General features: G+C 39.8%; 1 protein-coding gene and 1 pseudogene across 4 annotated transcripts in view; one reads left to right on the top strand and one right to left on the bottom strand.

Moving 5' to 3' along the window:
* C1H1orf185 (chromosome 1 C1orf185 homolog) overlaps nt 1-14369 on the top strand; it is a 57317-nt gene extending 42948 nt beyond the window's left edge. For 2 of the 4 annotated variants that reach the window (XM_054455670.1, XM_054455678.1), the window contains exons 4-5: nt 1226-1262; nt 2966-3416. In XM_054455670.1, coding sequence (XP_054311645.1) covers nt 1226-1262; nt 2966-3270 — 342 coding nt within the window. In that variant the 3' untranslated portion in view covers nt 3271-3416. Of the gene's footprint in view, nt 1-1225; nt 1263-2965; nt 3417-13843 lie in introns of those variants that run through there. The other 2 variants (XR_008494772.1, XM_054455689.1) reach the window with 2 other exon arrangements.
* Nucleotides 13264-13961, bottom strand: LOC129044677 (cofilin-1-like; annotated as a pseudogene).
* Nucleotides 14370-15206: the final 837 nt, after the last annotated feature.

Raw genomic sequence — 15206 nt, 5'->3', positions numbered from 1 at the left:
CAGGAGTTTGAGACCAGCCTGGGGAACAAAGTGAGACCCCATCTGTACAAAACATTTTAAAAATTAACCAGGCATGGTGGCATGCACCTGTTGTTCCAGCTACTCAGGAGGCTGAGGCAGGAGGATCACTTGGGCCCTGGAAGTTGAGGCTGCAGTGAGCTGTGATCATGCCACTGCACCCCATCCTGGGTGACAGAATGAGACCCTGTCTCAAAAAAAAAAAAAAGGGAGTTATTCTAACAAAATGAATAAAAGTATCCTAAATAAGCCTTTTTGGGAGACAGGCAAATGCAGATGAGCACAGAGCACTGACACATTTTCTCCCAGGACGTAAGACATGATACTACTATCTCTCCAGCTTCATCTTCACTCACTCCATCCCAAAGGCTCTATGCTTTCACCTACTGTTTATCTAGTGATCTAAGAAAAACCTGAATTAGAATCACTTGCAGAATGTGTTACAATGTATACTCCCAAGCCCACTTCTAGAGAATCTGTTTCAGTAGGGTCTGATATTATAATCAAGAATCAGAATTTTAACATGCACATCAGGTAATTCTAATGCCCTAAAGTTTGAGAACTACTACAACACTACACTTCCCAGAACATATCTGGAATGTATTGTTTAAGCAATGTTTTATTTGCTATAAAAAAATATTCCCAAGCCAGGTATGGTGGCGTACACCTGTAGTCCAGCTACTCAGGAGGCCGAGACAGGAAGATCGCTTGAGCCCAGGAGTTCGGGGCTACAGTGAGCTATGATCATGCCACTGCACTCCAGACTGGGTGACAGAGCAAGACCCTGTCTCTAAAAAAATAAAATAAAAATAATATTCCCATTTTTATAAGGACCTTCAACCAGAATTCACTTTTTTGTTATTATTGCTGTTAGTTCATTAAACAAGTCTAGGAATTCTAATTATTTTTTAGCATTCTCTAGTTCTGACCAAGTTGCTGAGGATGGAGAGAATGAATCCTATTTGAACTGTTATTCCTTATTCTGGAGACTGCCTTTTTGGACCAATCCAAATGCATTTCAGATGATACTTCAACTTTTTATTTTCTGTCAATATATTTTGGTGAAAGAAATTCATACTGTGGAAAGAAACATTTTCCATTAAAAAATTATAATGTTAAAATGTATTACTCTCATATAAAATATATGAAAAAAGTTATATAAAAAATAATTCTGATTTTAAAATACAAATAACTTTTTTTAATGTAGGAGGAGCAAAGAAAAAAGGAAGCAGCACATATAAAAGGTATTTTTTTATCAATAATTTATTAGAAGAAATCTTAATGAACTTTAGCAATTCACATCTTGAGGAATCAAGAGGCTGTCCTCAATGTCTCTAAGTATCTTAATGGTATGAAAATATAAGGGAAACATTAATTTATTAGTATGTAAAAGGGCATAAAATTTTTAGAAAAAACAAAACTTGCAATATCGTATCTTAAACTAAAATGTGAAGTTTTAATTTTTATCTCTTATTTGTACTCAAAGGTATCGTAGTCAATGTCATATAGTAATACTTGAAGATAAAAAGGTATTGCATATTACATCTTAGTACCTCAAAACATTACCTCTTACATAATTTTAGAGATGCTGAATATAAAATATAACAAGATATTTTGCAGAGCTTTAAAAATATAGAAAATACAAAAGTTAATATGTTTAGACCAGGCGTGGTGGCTCATGCCTATAAAATCCCAGCACTTTGGGAGGCCGAGGTGGGCAGATCACTTGAGGCCAGGAGTTCAAGACCAGCCTGGCCAATATGGTGAAACCCTGTCTCTACTACAAATATAAAAATTAGCTGGATGTGGTGGCGCAGGCCTGTAATCCCAGCTACTTGGGAGGCTGGGGCAAGAGAATCTCTTGAACCCAGGAGGCGGAGGTTGCAGTGAGTCGAGACTGCGCCAATACACTGCAGCCTGGGTGACAGAGCAAGACTCTGTCTCAAAAAAAAAAAAAAAGTTAGTATGTTTGCAAGAATGGCCTTATACATAAATTTTTTTAAAAGAAAAGTTAATATGCAAAATGTTATAAAAGGTATTATAGAATATTGTATAGATATTATATTTTCTAAAATAGCATATTTTAATGGCAAATGTGAAGCCTAAATACTATAATGGGAAAAGCATGAGACAAAGTAATGAAAATCTAGGCGGCTAAAATCTATTTTGTATCTGATCTGTAATGGGTCATTTATCTAAGTCTGTTTATTATTTTTGTGAAGTGGTGCTAATAGTAACTACCTTAAAGAATTATTAAGAGTATAAATAAGATATAGAAGTATATCAAAATGCTTTGTAAATTGAAAGTCTCTGCAGGAAGATTTGTTACTGTTATTGGTATAAAGCCAATTCATACACCCTTCCCAATGCAGACCAAGTATTTTCTAATACATGCTTAAGGAGGCATGTACTTTTCTTTTTTGATGTTTAGTTGTCCTTATTTTAAAATGAAACAAATTAGTTATAAAGTCCTTTGCTCCAAGTAGAAACTATGTATATTACAAATGTTTTTTGCTTGGTTTTGAGTATTAAAGATTACTGTAGTAGTTATTTCTAATATCAGAAATAATTCTTTCTCAGAAGGTTGAATTTGTAATGCAATATTTACACAAATTGAATAAGTGAAAAATTTATTAATTATACCAGTGTTGTTAAAATTTGTTTTTAAAACAAAGCAATCAGTCTTTTCTGATTTTAAGGAACATTTTGAAACATATCTAGCCTAATTAGTCTTTTTCTGTTTAAGCAGGTTGATTTCATTTAGAATAGTCTTTTCTATTCTTGATTATCATGAAAATATTGCTAATTCCTAATTACATATAACACTATGTGGATGATAGCAACTCAGAATTTCTTTATAGCATTATCCTGCCCATTCTGACATTGTCCTTATAATTAAGAGTTGGCTTGTGAATATATAATATTCATAGTAAATCTGTTTTTACAGCAATTAAAGATCATTCTAAAGATGAATCCCGACTTGCAACAAAAAATGTCATTTGTGATCCCTCAGAGACCAGCTCCCCAACAAATTGCAGCAGTGTTACATTAAGCTTATCAACGTTGCCATCTGATTCTTATTACAGCCGAAGTATAGAAGCAGCTGATGACTGGTTTTCTGATGATTCTCTAGTGAAAAGGAACTCTCCAATGCCTTCTGTCGGGGAACCTCTAATGGAAAAAGTATTTTCATACCTGTCAACCATTTCATTAGAAGAGGGTACTGAAAGTGTACTGAATGACACTTTATGATCATCAAAAAGATGACCACATTAAGGGAAAATGTTCATGAAGAAACACAGAGGTTGAAATACAAAACCTTCAACATAATACTGAATGATTTTTTCTTTTGAAACCTTGTATACACTGAAATCAGGTAAAGTTGAAACTGAATTATCAGCTTCTGAGTCTCTTAACATGTCCATGATAATATTACTTTTTTTGTTCTTTACCATAGAGCGGCTCTACTTCCCTTGCTGGTTCTTATTTCTAGAAACAAAATTAGGAAGAACTAGAGTGATGTCATGAACATTAAGCTTAACTTACCGTATCTCATCCAAAGACATATTAAGTAAAATGGGTGTATGTCAACAAATAGGAGAAAAACATTTAAAAATCTTCAGCACAAAAATAATATATATATTTTCTTTGAGACTGAGTCTCACTCTATTGCCCAGGCTAGAGTGCAGTGGCGTGATCTCACTTCACTGCAACATTCGCCTCCAGGGTTCAAGCGATTCTCCTGCTTCAGCCTCCTGAGTAGCTGGGATTACAGGCGCCTACCACCACGCCGGCTAATTTTTGTATTTTTAGTAGAGATGAGGTTTCACCATGTTGGCCAGGCTAGTCTCGAACTCCTGACCTCAAGTGATTCACCCACCTTGGCCTCCCAAAGTGCTGGGATTACAGGCATGAGCCACTGCGCCTGGCCAGAAAAAAATAGGTGTTTTTGAATAAAATATCCACAACATTTCCTTATACTTTTGATGTTTTCAATTTTATTTCAATGTGGGTAGGGCTGGGTGGAATATCTATTAGTTTTTCTGAATTTAAAACACATAAATTACTTATAATTCAAATATTACCATGTTATGCTTTTAGTAAGCAGTATAATTTTGCTCCTGCAAGATAGCTTGAAATGCTGAATCCAAAAAAGAGACCAGGCACAGTGGCTCATGCCTGCAGTCCCAGCAGTTTAGGAGGCTGAGGTGGGCAGATTGCTTGAGCCCAGGAGTTTGAGACCAGCCTGGACAACATAATGAGACCCTGTCACCACAGAAACTGCAAAAATTAGCCTGGTGTGGTGGCACACACCTGTAGTCCCAGCTACTTGGGAGGCTGAGGTGGGAGGATCATTTGAGCCCTGAAGGTTGAGGCTGCAATGAGTTGAGAATATGCCACTGCACTCAAGCAGCCTGGGCAACAAAGTGAGACCCTGTCTCAAAAAAAAAAGAATTTAGAAAATAATTTTCTTTTTCCTTTCCTAGCTCTATTTCTCAGAATGTTCCTCACCCTCACCCTACTGTGATAAAAATGCTTGCAGGCACCTGACTCATGCTGGATGATTTAGAGTTTCTCTCCAGTCTATGAGACCCTTGGTCAAATTTCTATTTATAGTTCTGAGGGATGTCTGACACTTGCTATGTAATCTTTTCTTTTTTCTTTTTTTTCCTAAACATTCTCCATGAAATTAATCCCCTTGGGAAAAAATGACTCATTAACAAGTATATTAGCTTTTGTGCTTAAATTACCCATACTAAGACCTATTCATACCTTCCTGAGAGATAAATCATACCTCCTACAATAAATGCAATGAACTTTCCCTCAAATAAGATAATAGCATTACCCAGGCCTATCATTCCTATCTCAAGGGCAAATGTAAAAGGAGTTAGAACCACTCTCTCTTTTGAAGCACCTGGTCACTTTCACACAGTGTGCTATGGGTTCTAGCACATCTATTGCTATCCTCACCTAAATCTAAGTAAGCTCAAGCTCTGTAAGGAGCAGTAAAAACAAAAATTTTAATTGACCTCTGTCTCTTGGTGCCCTGAAACCTGTTTTACTCCTGATCCCAGAGAAGGAAATTATTTCTAATTTTGGTGATGTCCTAAAACTTCCCTAGGAATTTGGGGTTGGAGATAAGAGATTCTGGCTTTCATCTGACTCTTCTCTGGAATAGAGGAAATACAAACTGGGGAACTATGGGTTGCCATTCCTACCATGTGGCTTGGGAAGGAAAAAAAAACACCAAATCTGCAGCGAGGGAGCAATGAAACATTTGCAAAGTGAAAACTGGAGATGAGAGATTAGAAGAGTGTGATTTCTGGCTTTCTAACAATGCTCTCTTCCCTTGTCCCAGCCTTCATGAAGTATGGCTATAAAGCCTACTCTTGGCTTGGTAAGGTATTCTTGTATCCTAATTATAAAATCCCCTTTTTGCTTAAACTAGCAAGATTTGACTTGTATTACTGGCCACAGTCCCTAAGGCCTAGCTTCAACTGCTGTTCTTGGCTTGTAATTTTGTAAGAAATCACCCTTTTGGTATAAACTAGAAAGACCTTTGTTTCTAGTCCTACAATCAAAGCATCCTGCCTGACCAAATTCTTGTTTATATTACAAATTATAAATAGATTTATGCATATAAAGTAATTGTTATCCCATAATAATATAATAAATTGAATGTCTTTCTTTTTTTTTTTTTTTGAGACAGAGTCTCACTCTGTCACCCAGGCTGGAGTGCAATGGTGTGATCTCGGCTCATTGCAACCTCCGCTTCCCAGGTTCAAGCGATATCTCCTGCCTCCGCCTCCTGAGTAGCGGGACTACAGACATGTGCCAACATGTCCAGCTAATTTTTGTATTTTTAGTAGAGACAGGGTTTCACCGTGTTGGCCAGGCTGGTCTTGAACTCCTGACCTCAGGAGATCCACCCACCTAGGCTTCCCAAAGTGCTGGGATTACAGGCGTGAGCCACTGCGCCTGGCCATAAGTGGAATGTATTTCTTAAAAACTTAACACATTTACTTGTTTATTAAAATCTTACTCCATATCATAGGTATATACACTGTTCTATTTGAAAAGTCCTGTGAACAATACTTACGAAATTATGCCAGTCTAGAGTAATCTCATTTTCAAGAATTATAAAGGATCTGAGATTTCACTCTTTATGCAAGCTGACAAGGTATCCTGCAACAGTTTTGTGTCTTTGGGGTTAGAAACAAGGGGCAGTTTATTGTTCACAGCAATAACAGTAGTCAAGAGTATCATCATTTTCGACATCCTTTTGCATTATTTCCTGGGCCTGCTGTTCCTGCAGGCTGGTGTGAAAGAGAGTCAAGATAATGCCTGCACCAACAGTGGGTTGCATTACAGGAAGGAGTTTAGGGAACCAAATATTTTCAAATGGACGGTAATGCATACCTGCCCTTTGTACCAGAGGGAGCCACTGTCTCTGTCTTCCAGGGTTGTTCACTATATGAACATCCTTGAAAAGATAGTTTGGAACATAGGCAATCTGTTTCTGCTCACAGACATGCAGAAATGTAAGAGACCCACAATTGACATTGATATAGGGTATTAATTACAGATCTTTTGATTACATATACCTGAAAAGCAACTCAAATTAGCTTGAGGAGAAAAATCTTGTTTCGTAAACAGAATCCAAATAATGTTTGAACAACTAAATGTAGGAAGTACAAGGTTGTAACTTGGTCTCAGGAACAGGTGTAACAGGTTCAAATTCCATCAGGACTTTCCCTATTTCTACCAGTCAAGGTTCAGTGAGGGAAGAACTACTTTTAGGATTGGGGTAAGAGATTTATTATTGGAATTATTATATCTTACACAATTGTAAGAGGAATCAAGGAAGTGAAATTTAAGGAGAGAAATTGGAGAATCAGAGGAGTCACCAGCAAGATAATCTGAAACTCTGACCAAGAGATCTTTTGAAAAAAAAAACAAATAAAAATAAAAAGTAAAACTTTTTTTTAAAGTGAATAACTAGAGAAACCACTGTCCAACTGCCACAGTAAGACTGTAGAAGAAAGGCTTGTGGGAATGTTTACAGGAAGCTGTGCCTCAGCAGCAACTGCCTTTGGGTGTACAACCTGGTTCCGTGATTCCTAGCCTGGAAATATGGGATAACATTTAAAAATTTATTTTATTTTTATTTATTTATTTTATTTTTATTTTTATTTTTTGAGACGGAGTCTCGCTCTGTCACCCAGGCTGGAGTGCAGTGGCAATGGTCTTGGCTCACTGCAACCTCCGCCACCTGGGTTCAAGCAATTCTCTGCCTCAGCCTTCCACATAGCTGGGATTACAGGCGCCCGCCACCACGCCCGGATAATTTTTTTGTATTTTTAGTAGAGACGGGGTTTCACCATCTTGGCCAGGCTGGTTTCAAACTCCTGACCTCATGATCCAAACACCTCAGCCTCCCAAAGTGCTGGGATTACAGGTGTGAGCCATCACGCTCAGCCTATTTTATTTTAATTTTATTTTATTTAGACAGTCTCACTATTCTGCTCAGGTTACAGTTGAACTCCTGGGTCAAGCAACCTGCCTCAGCCTCCCAAGTAGCTGGGACTACAGGAGCACGTCACTGCACCCAGCTCGCAACTGGCTTTGACACTGTGCTGCCAAGCATCTTGTGGCAGACCCAGGGCCATTGTTTCCCAACAGGATCAGCAGTTGGGAGGAAGAACTGGACACTGAAAAGAAGTGGACATAGGGCGGAGGAGAAAGGACAAACCAGAATCCACTGGCCTCTCTATAGTCTGTTTCCACATGTACGCAGCCTTCACAGAATAATGGCCTCTGCTTAGATTCTGCTTTCCAAATATTGCACAAATGCCTCTTTAGGCCAACTTTAGCCAAGAACTATACATAGAAAAAGATTCTGAGAAACATAATTCCAGCTTAACTAAGTTAATACAGTACAAACCACAGTCTACCCATTATCAATTTAGCATTCATTTACACTTTTTTTTTTTTCGAAACAGAGTCTTACTCTCTTCCCCAGGCTAGAGTGCAGTGGCACGATCTCAGCTCACTGCAACCTCCACCTCCCAGGTTCAAGTGTGTCTCCTGCCTTAGACTCCCAAATAACTGGGGTTACAAGCACAGGCCACCATGCCCGGCTAATTTGTATAGTTTTAGTAGAGATAGGATTTCACTATGTTGGCCAGGCCTGGTCTTGAACTCTTGACCTCAGGTGATCCACTGGCCTTGGCCTCCCAAAGTGCTGGGATTACAAATGTGAGCTATTGTACCCAGCCTTATTTACACTTTAACCATACTTGAAACCTCCAAATAAAAACAATAGCAGAGTGATGTTGACAAGACATCCTTCTACAGCAATAGTAATTTAACAGACATCCACAGACAAAAGTGCCTTTGTTAAGCTTTGGGATCCAGGTAGGAGTTTGTGAAACCCTGGTGCAGCCCAAGACCAAAGAGGGCCTTTTCTTTTTTTCCTTTGAGACAGAGTCTCACCCTGCCACCCAGGCTGGAGTGCAGTGGCATGATCACAGCTCACTGTAGCCTTAAACTCCTGGGTTCAAGCAATCCTCCCATCTCAGCCTCTTAAGTAGCTAGGCCTTACAGGTGTGTTCCACCATGCCCAGCTAATTTTTTAATTTTTTTCTAGAGACAGGGTCTCCCTATGTTTCCAGGCTGGTCTTGAATTCCTGGGCTCAAACAAGCCTCCCAAAGTGCTGAGATTACAGGTATGAAACACTGCACCTGGCCTAAAGAGGGCCTTTTGAGAGGGCAGAACTGCCCTTGCTGGCCCATCTGCAAATGACCCATTTTCCCTATTGACTCAGCTCTGAGTCCTGTTTGGCCCTAGTCCTGCTACTAGAACCATTAGCCCAGGGACCTGTGAGGAGTCACACCCATTTATGCTTCAAGGTGACAGACCTGCTGACCTCAGTCTCCACAGTGTACTCAGAAATGGCTCTGAAACTTGACTGTAGCCCCTCTCAGCAGTGGTCAGAAATCAGAAGTCCTGCTAGTGGCATAGGGTCCCAGAAGGAGACATACCCACCTGAGTCCCCAGGGCCATTTTGCCAACCTTAGTTCCACAGCAGACTCTGAAATAGTTGTGACACTTGGATCCAGTGCCTCCCAATAATGGTCAGAGATTAGTACTGCTTATAACACAGGCACCCAGAGAGAGATGTGCCTGTCTGAGTCCGTGGAAAAGGCTTGCTGACCTCTGTCTGGCTGTGGACACTGAAATAACCCTGTGACTTCATTCTGTTCTCTCTCAGCCATGGACCAGGATAGTACTGCCTGCCGAGAGACCCAGTAACTGACCCAGTAGGAAGCTTCCCAGGGACACAGAGGAAGCCATACATGGCTGCATACCTAGTATCAGGCCCACTATCTGCAGACCTTGAAGTGGATCTTCATCCAAGCACCAGCCCTGGAACAAGGTCCTAGAAACATTCTAATCTCCTTAGGGACCAGAAAGGATCCATACCCACTAGAGCTCCTGGTAACAGGCCTGCCATCTGCAGACCCCACTGCAGACACAGAAGCAACCAAGTGACCCAGCTCCGACCATGGTCCCAGAGGCAATCTTATTAACTTGAGAGCCTAATAGAAGTTGTTAACCTACTGATACCAATCTATAAAGACTAGAAGTGGTGCTTGTGCCTTCAAATGCAGACACCAAAGCCAATCTACATGGATAATGAAGAATCAGGCACACATCATACCACCAAAGGAAACTAATAAAGCTCCAGCAACTGAATCTAAATAAATGAAGATCTACAAATTGCCTGAAAGAGAATTCAAAATAATTATCTTAAGTAAGCATAATGAGATGCAAGAAAATACAGATATACAACTAAATAAAATTAGGAAAACACTGCATGAACAAAATGAGACTTTAATAAAGAAATAGTAACCACGAAAAAGGAACCTAACAGAAATCCAGGAGCTGAAGGATACAGTCAAGAAAAGTGTAATAGAGAGCTTCAACAGCAGACTCAATCACGCAGAATAAACAATTAGAAAACTCAAAGACAGGTCATTCAATATTAACCAATTAGAGGAACAACAACAACAAAAGGAATGAAGAAAGCATAGGGAACCTAGGGGATGCCCTCAAGTGTATGAATGCACAGATTGTGAGAATCCAAGGAGAAAGAGCCCTGTCTGAAACTCCCCAAGTCTTGGGAAGAAGATGAACATGTAGATTCATGAAGCTCAAAGAATCCCAAGAAAGATAAACCCAAAGAAGAATATGCTGAGGAATAGTACAATCAAATTGTCAAAAATTACAGAGAATTTTGAAACTAGAGAAAGAAAATAAACTTACACAAAGGAAACTCCATAAGGCTAACAGACTTCTCAACATAGACTTGCAAGCCAGGAGGGAGTGGATTGATACATTCAAGATGTTGAAAGAAACAACTTTCAGCCATGAATACTATAACCAGCAAAGCTATCCTTCAGAAATAAAGGAAAGATAAAACTTTCCTAGACAAACAAAAGCTGAGGGAATTTATCACCACTAGACCAGCCTTTGAAGAATTGCTAAACGGAGTTCTTTGGGTTAAAACAAAGGATGCTCATTAACAAAATGAAAACATATGGGCCGGGCACTCATGCCTGTAATCCCAGCACTTTGGGAGGCCGAGGTGGGTGGATCACCTGAGGTCAGGAGTTTGAGACCAGTCTGGCCAACACGGTGAAATCCCACCTCTACTAAAAATACAAAAATTAGCTGGGTATGGTGGTGCATGCCTGTAATCCCAGCTACTTGGGAGTCTGGGGCAGGAAAATCGTTTGAACCTGGGAGGCAGAGGTTGCAGTGAGCCAAGATCACACCACTGCATTCCAGCCTGGGTGAGTGACAGAGTGAAATTCCATCTAAAAAGAAAAAAAAAAGAAAAGAAAACATATGAAAGAAAAAAACTCAATAGTAAATATATAGTTATGTTCAGAATACTCTAATACTATAACGGTGGTATGTAAATCATTTTTATCTATACTATAAAAGTTAAAAGAAAAAAGCATTAAAATAACTATAGCTAAAATAATTTGTTACCAAAAACACAATTTTAAAAGATGTAGTCTGGATATGGTGGCTCACATCTGTAATCCTAGCAGTTTTGGAGGCCAAGGTAGGAGGATCACTTGAGGCCAGGATTTGAGACTAGCCTGGGCAACATAATGAGACCCTATCTCTACAAAAAATTTTTTTGAAACAACAAAACAAGATGTAAATTGTGACATTGTTCTGCAGTGGGCAGGCATATGCAAACCTACCCCCAAATTCCAAAGAAGCTGAAAGGCTGAACAAAGAGACTGGCATATCCAGTTTCTCAGAAAGAAACATTTAATAGAGTCTTACAAGCAGAAGCCATGTCCCAGCAGCCACAAGATGAGATGGTGGATCTCCACACCATTACTCTCCAGACCCAAGGCTTATATACCACAGGGAGGAATGTGTAGGACAATTGAAGTCAACCCCTCAGGGAAAGGCAAAAATGTTATGTGAAGCTGTATAAGGGCAAAATTTATGATCACGGTTGTTTTTACTTAAGGCCAGGATTGACAGTAGTTAAGGTAGAGGTCTTAGAGGCTTTCTCTGATTAACAAAGGTTAATCAGAAGTCAGCATGGCAGATTAGTATCCAAGATGGAGTTGCTCCACAGATATCAGAAGCAAAGTTTGAGGGGAAGGAGTAAAAGTGTACAGTTTTTAAGATGTGATCAAAGTTAAGTTGTTTTTTGCTCAAAATAACTTGTTTTAACTATAAGATGTATGTAAGCCTCACAGTACCCACAAAGAAAACACCTATACAAATACACAAAAGATGAAGAGAAAGGAATCAAAGCATACGATTATTGAAAATCATCAAGTGACAAAGGAAAACAGCAAAACAGAAAGAAGAGAGCAAAAGATCAATGAAGTAATCATAAACACCAGGCACGGTGGCTCACAACTGTAATCCCAGCACTTTGGGAGGTAAAGGTGGGTGGATTGCTTGAGCTCAGGAGTTTGAGACCAGCGTGGGCAAGATGGCAAACCTTATCTCTACAAAATATTTAAAAATTAGCCAGGCATGGTGGCACACACCTGTAGTCCCAGATACTCGGGGGCTGAGGCAGGAGGATCACTTGAGCCCAGGAGGTCAAGGCTTCAGTGAGCCAAGGTCATGCCACCCTTCTCCAGCCTGGGCAACAGAGCAAGACCCTGTCTCAAAAAAGAAAACCAAAGTAACCAGAAAACAACGAATAACATAGCAGTAGCAGGCCCTTATCTATGAATAATTACCTTGAATGTAAATGGATTAAATTCTATGGAGTGGCTGAATGAATTTAAAAGAAACACAAGATTCAGCTATATGCTACATACAAGAGAATCACTTTGGCTTTAAGGACACAGTGAAAGTGAAAAGATGGAAAGTGAAAGTGAAGAGATGGAAAAAATTTTTCTATGAAAATGGAAACTAAAGAGAACGGGTAGCTATATTAAAATCTGACAAAATAGACTTTAAGTCAAAAAACTGTAAAAAGAGACAAAGAAATATATAATGATTAAAAGAGGTCAATTCAGTGAGAGAATATAACAATTATAAATATCTATGCACCCAATAGTGGAGCACCCAAGTATATAAAGCAAACATTAATAGAATTAAAGGAAGACATAGACTTCAGTACAGTAATAGTAGGTGACTTTAGTACCCCACTCTCAGTAGTGAACAGACCATCCAGACAGAAAATGAACAAAGTTAAACTATACACTAGACCAAATAGACCTAACTGACAGTTACAGACCATTTCACCCAACTGCTGCAAAATACACATTTTTTTCCTCAGCACATGGAACATTTTCCAGAAAGATCACATTTGGCCACAAAACAAGTCTTAACATCTTTTTTTTTTTTTTTAGCCTTTTTATTATTGTATTTTTTTTTTTTTAAATCGAAGATCCCTTGCTGGCCCTGCTTCCATGAGTAGCAATGATCAGGGGAAAAGGGAGAGGAACCAGCCGGCACAGGGAGGGGTCATCTCCACAACATTCCATTTATGCATAGAACTAAACAGACAATCACAGAGTCACTATTGCGGTTAGAAGTTGGCAGCATGGGAAGGGGGAGGAACAGGTGGGGAGTAGGGGTGTTGTTAAAAAAAAATACAGGCCACTCCACAACTGGAGTTCCTGGGGGGAATTTGGTCTGCTTCAACCAAAGAGGAATCAGAAGATCAAAAGCAGTTTGGGAAGGCCAGAACCGTCAGGGATGGAGGGAGGAGGAAAATCCAGGGGGTGCGGGTTCTGTTTGGCAACTGGGGGGAAGGGATTGCCCTCCCTCTGCTGGGATCCCCCCAGCCCCTCTGGTCTGGCAGGAAGGGGGCAGCCTGCAACCCCCGAGGGCAGGTGTGGGGCTGCCAGATGCTCCAGGCAGTGGGCCAGAAGGGGCTAACAAAGGCTTGCCCTCCAGGGAGATGACGGCACTGCCCCCCAGCATCTCTGCCAGGGTGCAGTGGTCCTTGACCTCCTCGTAGCAGTTTGCTTGTAATGCATGCTTGATCCCTGTCAGCTTCTTCTTGATGGCGTCCTTGGAGCTGGCATAGATTATTTTGCTCTTAAGGGGCGCAGACTCAGGGGCCCAGAAGATAAACACCAGGTCCTCCTCCTTGCTCTCCTTGGTCTCGTAGGTTGTGTCATAGAGGGCGTAGCGGTAGTCCTTATATGGCAGCATCTTGACAAAGGTGGCGTAGAGGTTGTCGACAGTCTGGCCCACATCGCCTACCAGGATCTCCTTGCCCTCCTCCAGGATAATGTTCTTCTTGTCCTCACTCAGGCAGAAGAACACCACCTTCTTGCGCTTCTTCGCCTCCTCTGGTGTTGAAGACTTAACGCATCTTCATGTCCTTGAACACCTTGATGACGCCATCAGAGACGGCCACCCATGAAGCCATGTTTCCGGAAGTGAAAAGAAGAGGGCACAGAGAGCCTCAGAAGACACCACTGCTAGGACCCACCTGAACCAAGTCTTAACATCTTTAAGAAGATTTGAATCAAATCAAGTATATTTTGTGGACAAAATGGCATGAAACTAGAAATCAACAAACAGGAGTAAATTTGGAAAATTCACAACTATGTGTAAATTAAACAATGTGCTCCTGAACAACCAATGCGTCGAAGAAGAAATCAAAATGGAAATACAAACATATCTTGAGATGAGCTAAATAGAAACAAAATATCCCCAAAGTTATGGGATTCAACAAAAGCAGTTATAAGAGGGAAGATTATAGCAATAAACACCTACATTAAAATGGAAGAAAGATCTCAAATAAATAAGCTAATGTTATACCTCAAGGAACTAGAAAAAGAAGAACAAGCTAAGCCCAAAGTTAGTAGAAGAAATGAAATAAAGATCAGAGAAGAAATAAATCGATACTAGAAAAACAATAGAAAAGATGAACCAAACTAAAACTTAGAATTTTTGTATATTTATTAATACACAATTATTATACACATTTGGGGTATTTTAGTATTTTGATACACGTATACAATGTGTAAGGATCAAATTAACATTATTGAGACATCCCTCACCTCAAACATTTATCTTTTCTTTGTGCTGGGAACATTATACTTCTTAGCTATTTTGAAATACGTAATACATTGTTGTTAACTATAGTCACCCTACTCTACTAGCAAACATGTTAGTAGCTATTAACCAACTTCTCTTCACCCCCCTCTCAACCATTCCTTTCCCAGCCTCTGGTAACCACCATTCCACTCTCTACCTCCGTTAGATCCACTTTTTAAGCTCTCACAAATGAGTGAGAACATGAAATGTCTCCCTGTGCCTGGCTTATTTCACTTAACATAATGATTTCTAGTTCCATCCATGTTGCTGTGATGACAGGATTTTGTTTTTTTATGGCTGAATAATATTCCATTGTGTATATATACCACATTTTCTTATTTATTCATCCTTCAATGGACACCTAGGTTGATTCCATCTCTTGGCTATTGTGAATAGTGCTAGTGCTGCAATAAACACAGGAGTGCAGGTAGGCTTCAGTATACAGATTTCCCATCTTTTGGATATATCCCTAGCAGTGGAATTGCTGGATCATATGGCAGTTCTGTCTTTAAGTTTTGGAGGAAACACCATGCTGTTTTTCACAGTGCTTGTACTACTTTACATTCCTACT

Source organism: Pongo pygmaeus, chromosome 1 (assembly GCF_028885625.2).
Source record: "Pongo pygmaeus isolate AG05252 chromosome 1, NHGRI_mPonPyg2-v2.0_pri, whole genome shotgun sequence".
Lineage (NCBI taxonomy): Eukaryota > Metazoa > Chordata > Mammalia > Primates > Hominidae > Pongo > Pongo pygmaeus.
The sequence above is the reverse complement of the archived record's forward strand: the minus strand, read 5'-3'. Positions and strand labels throughout refer to the sequence as shown.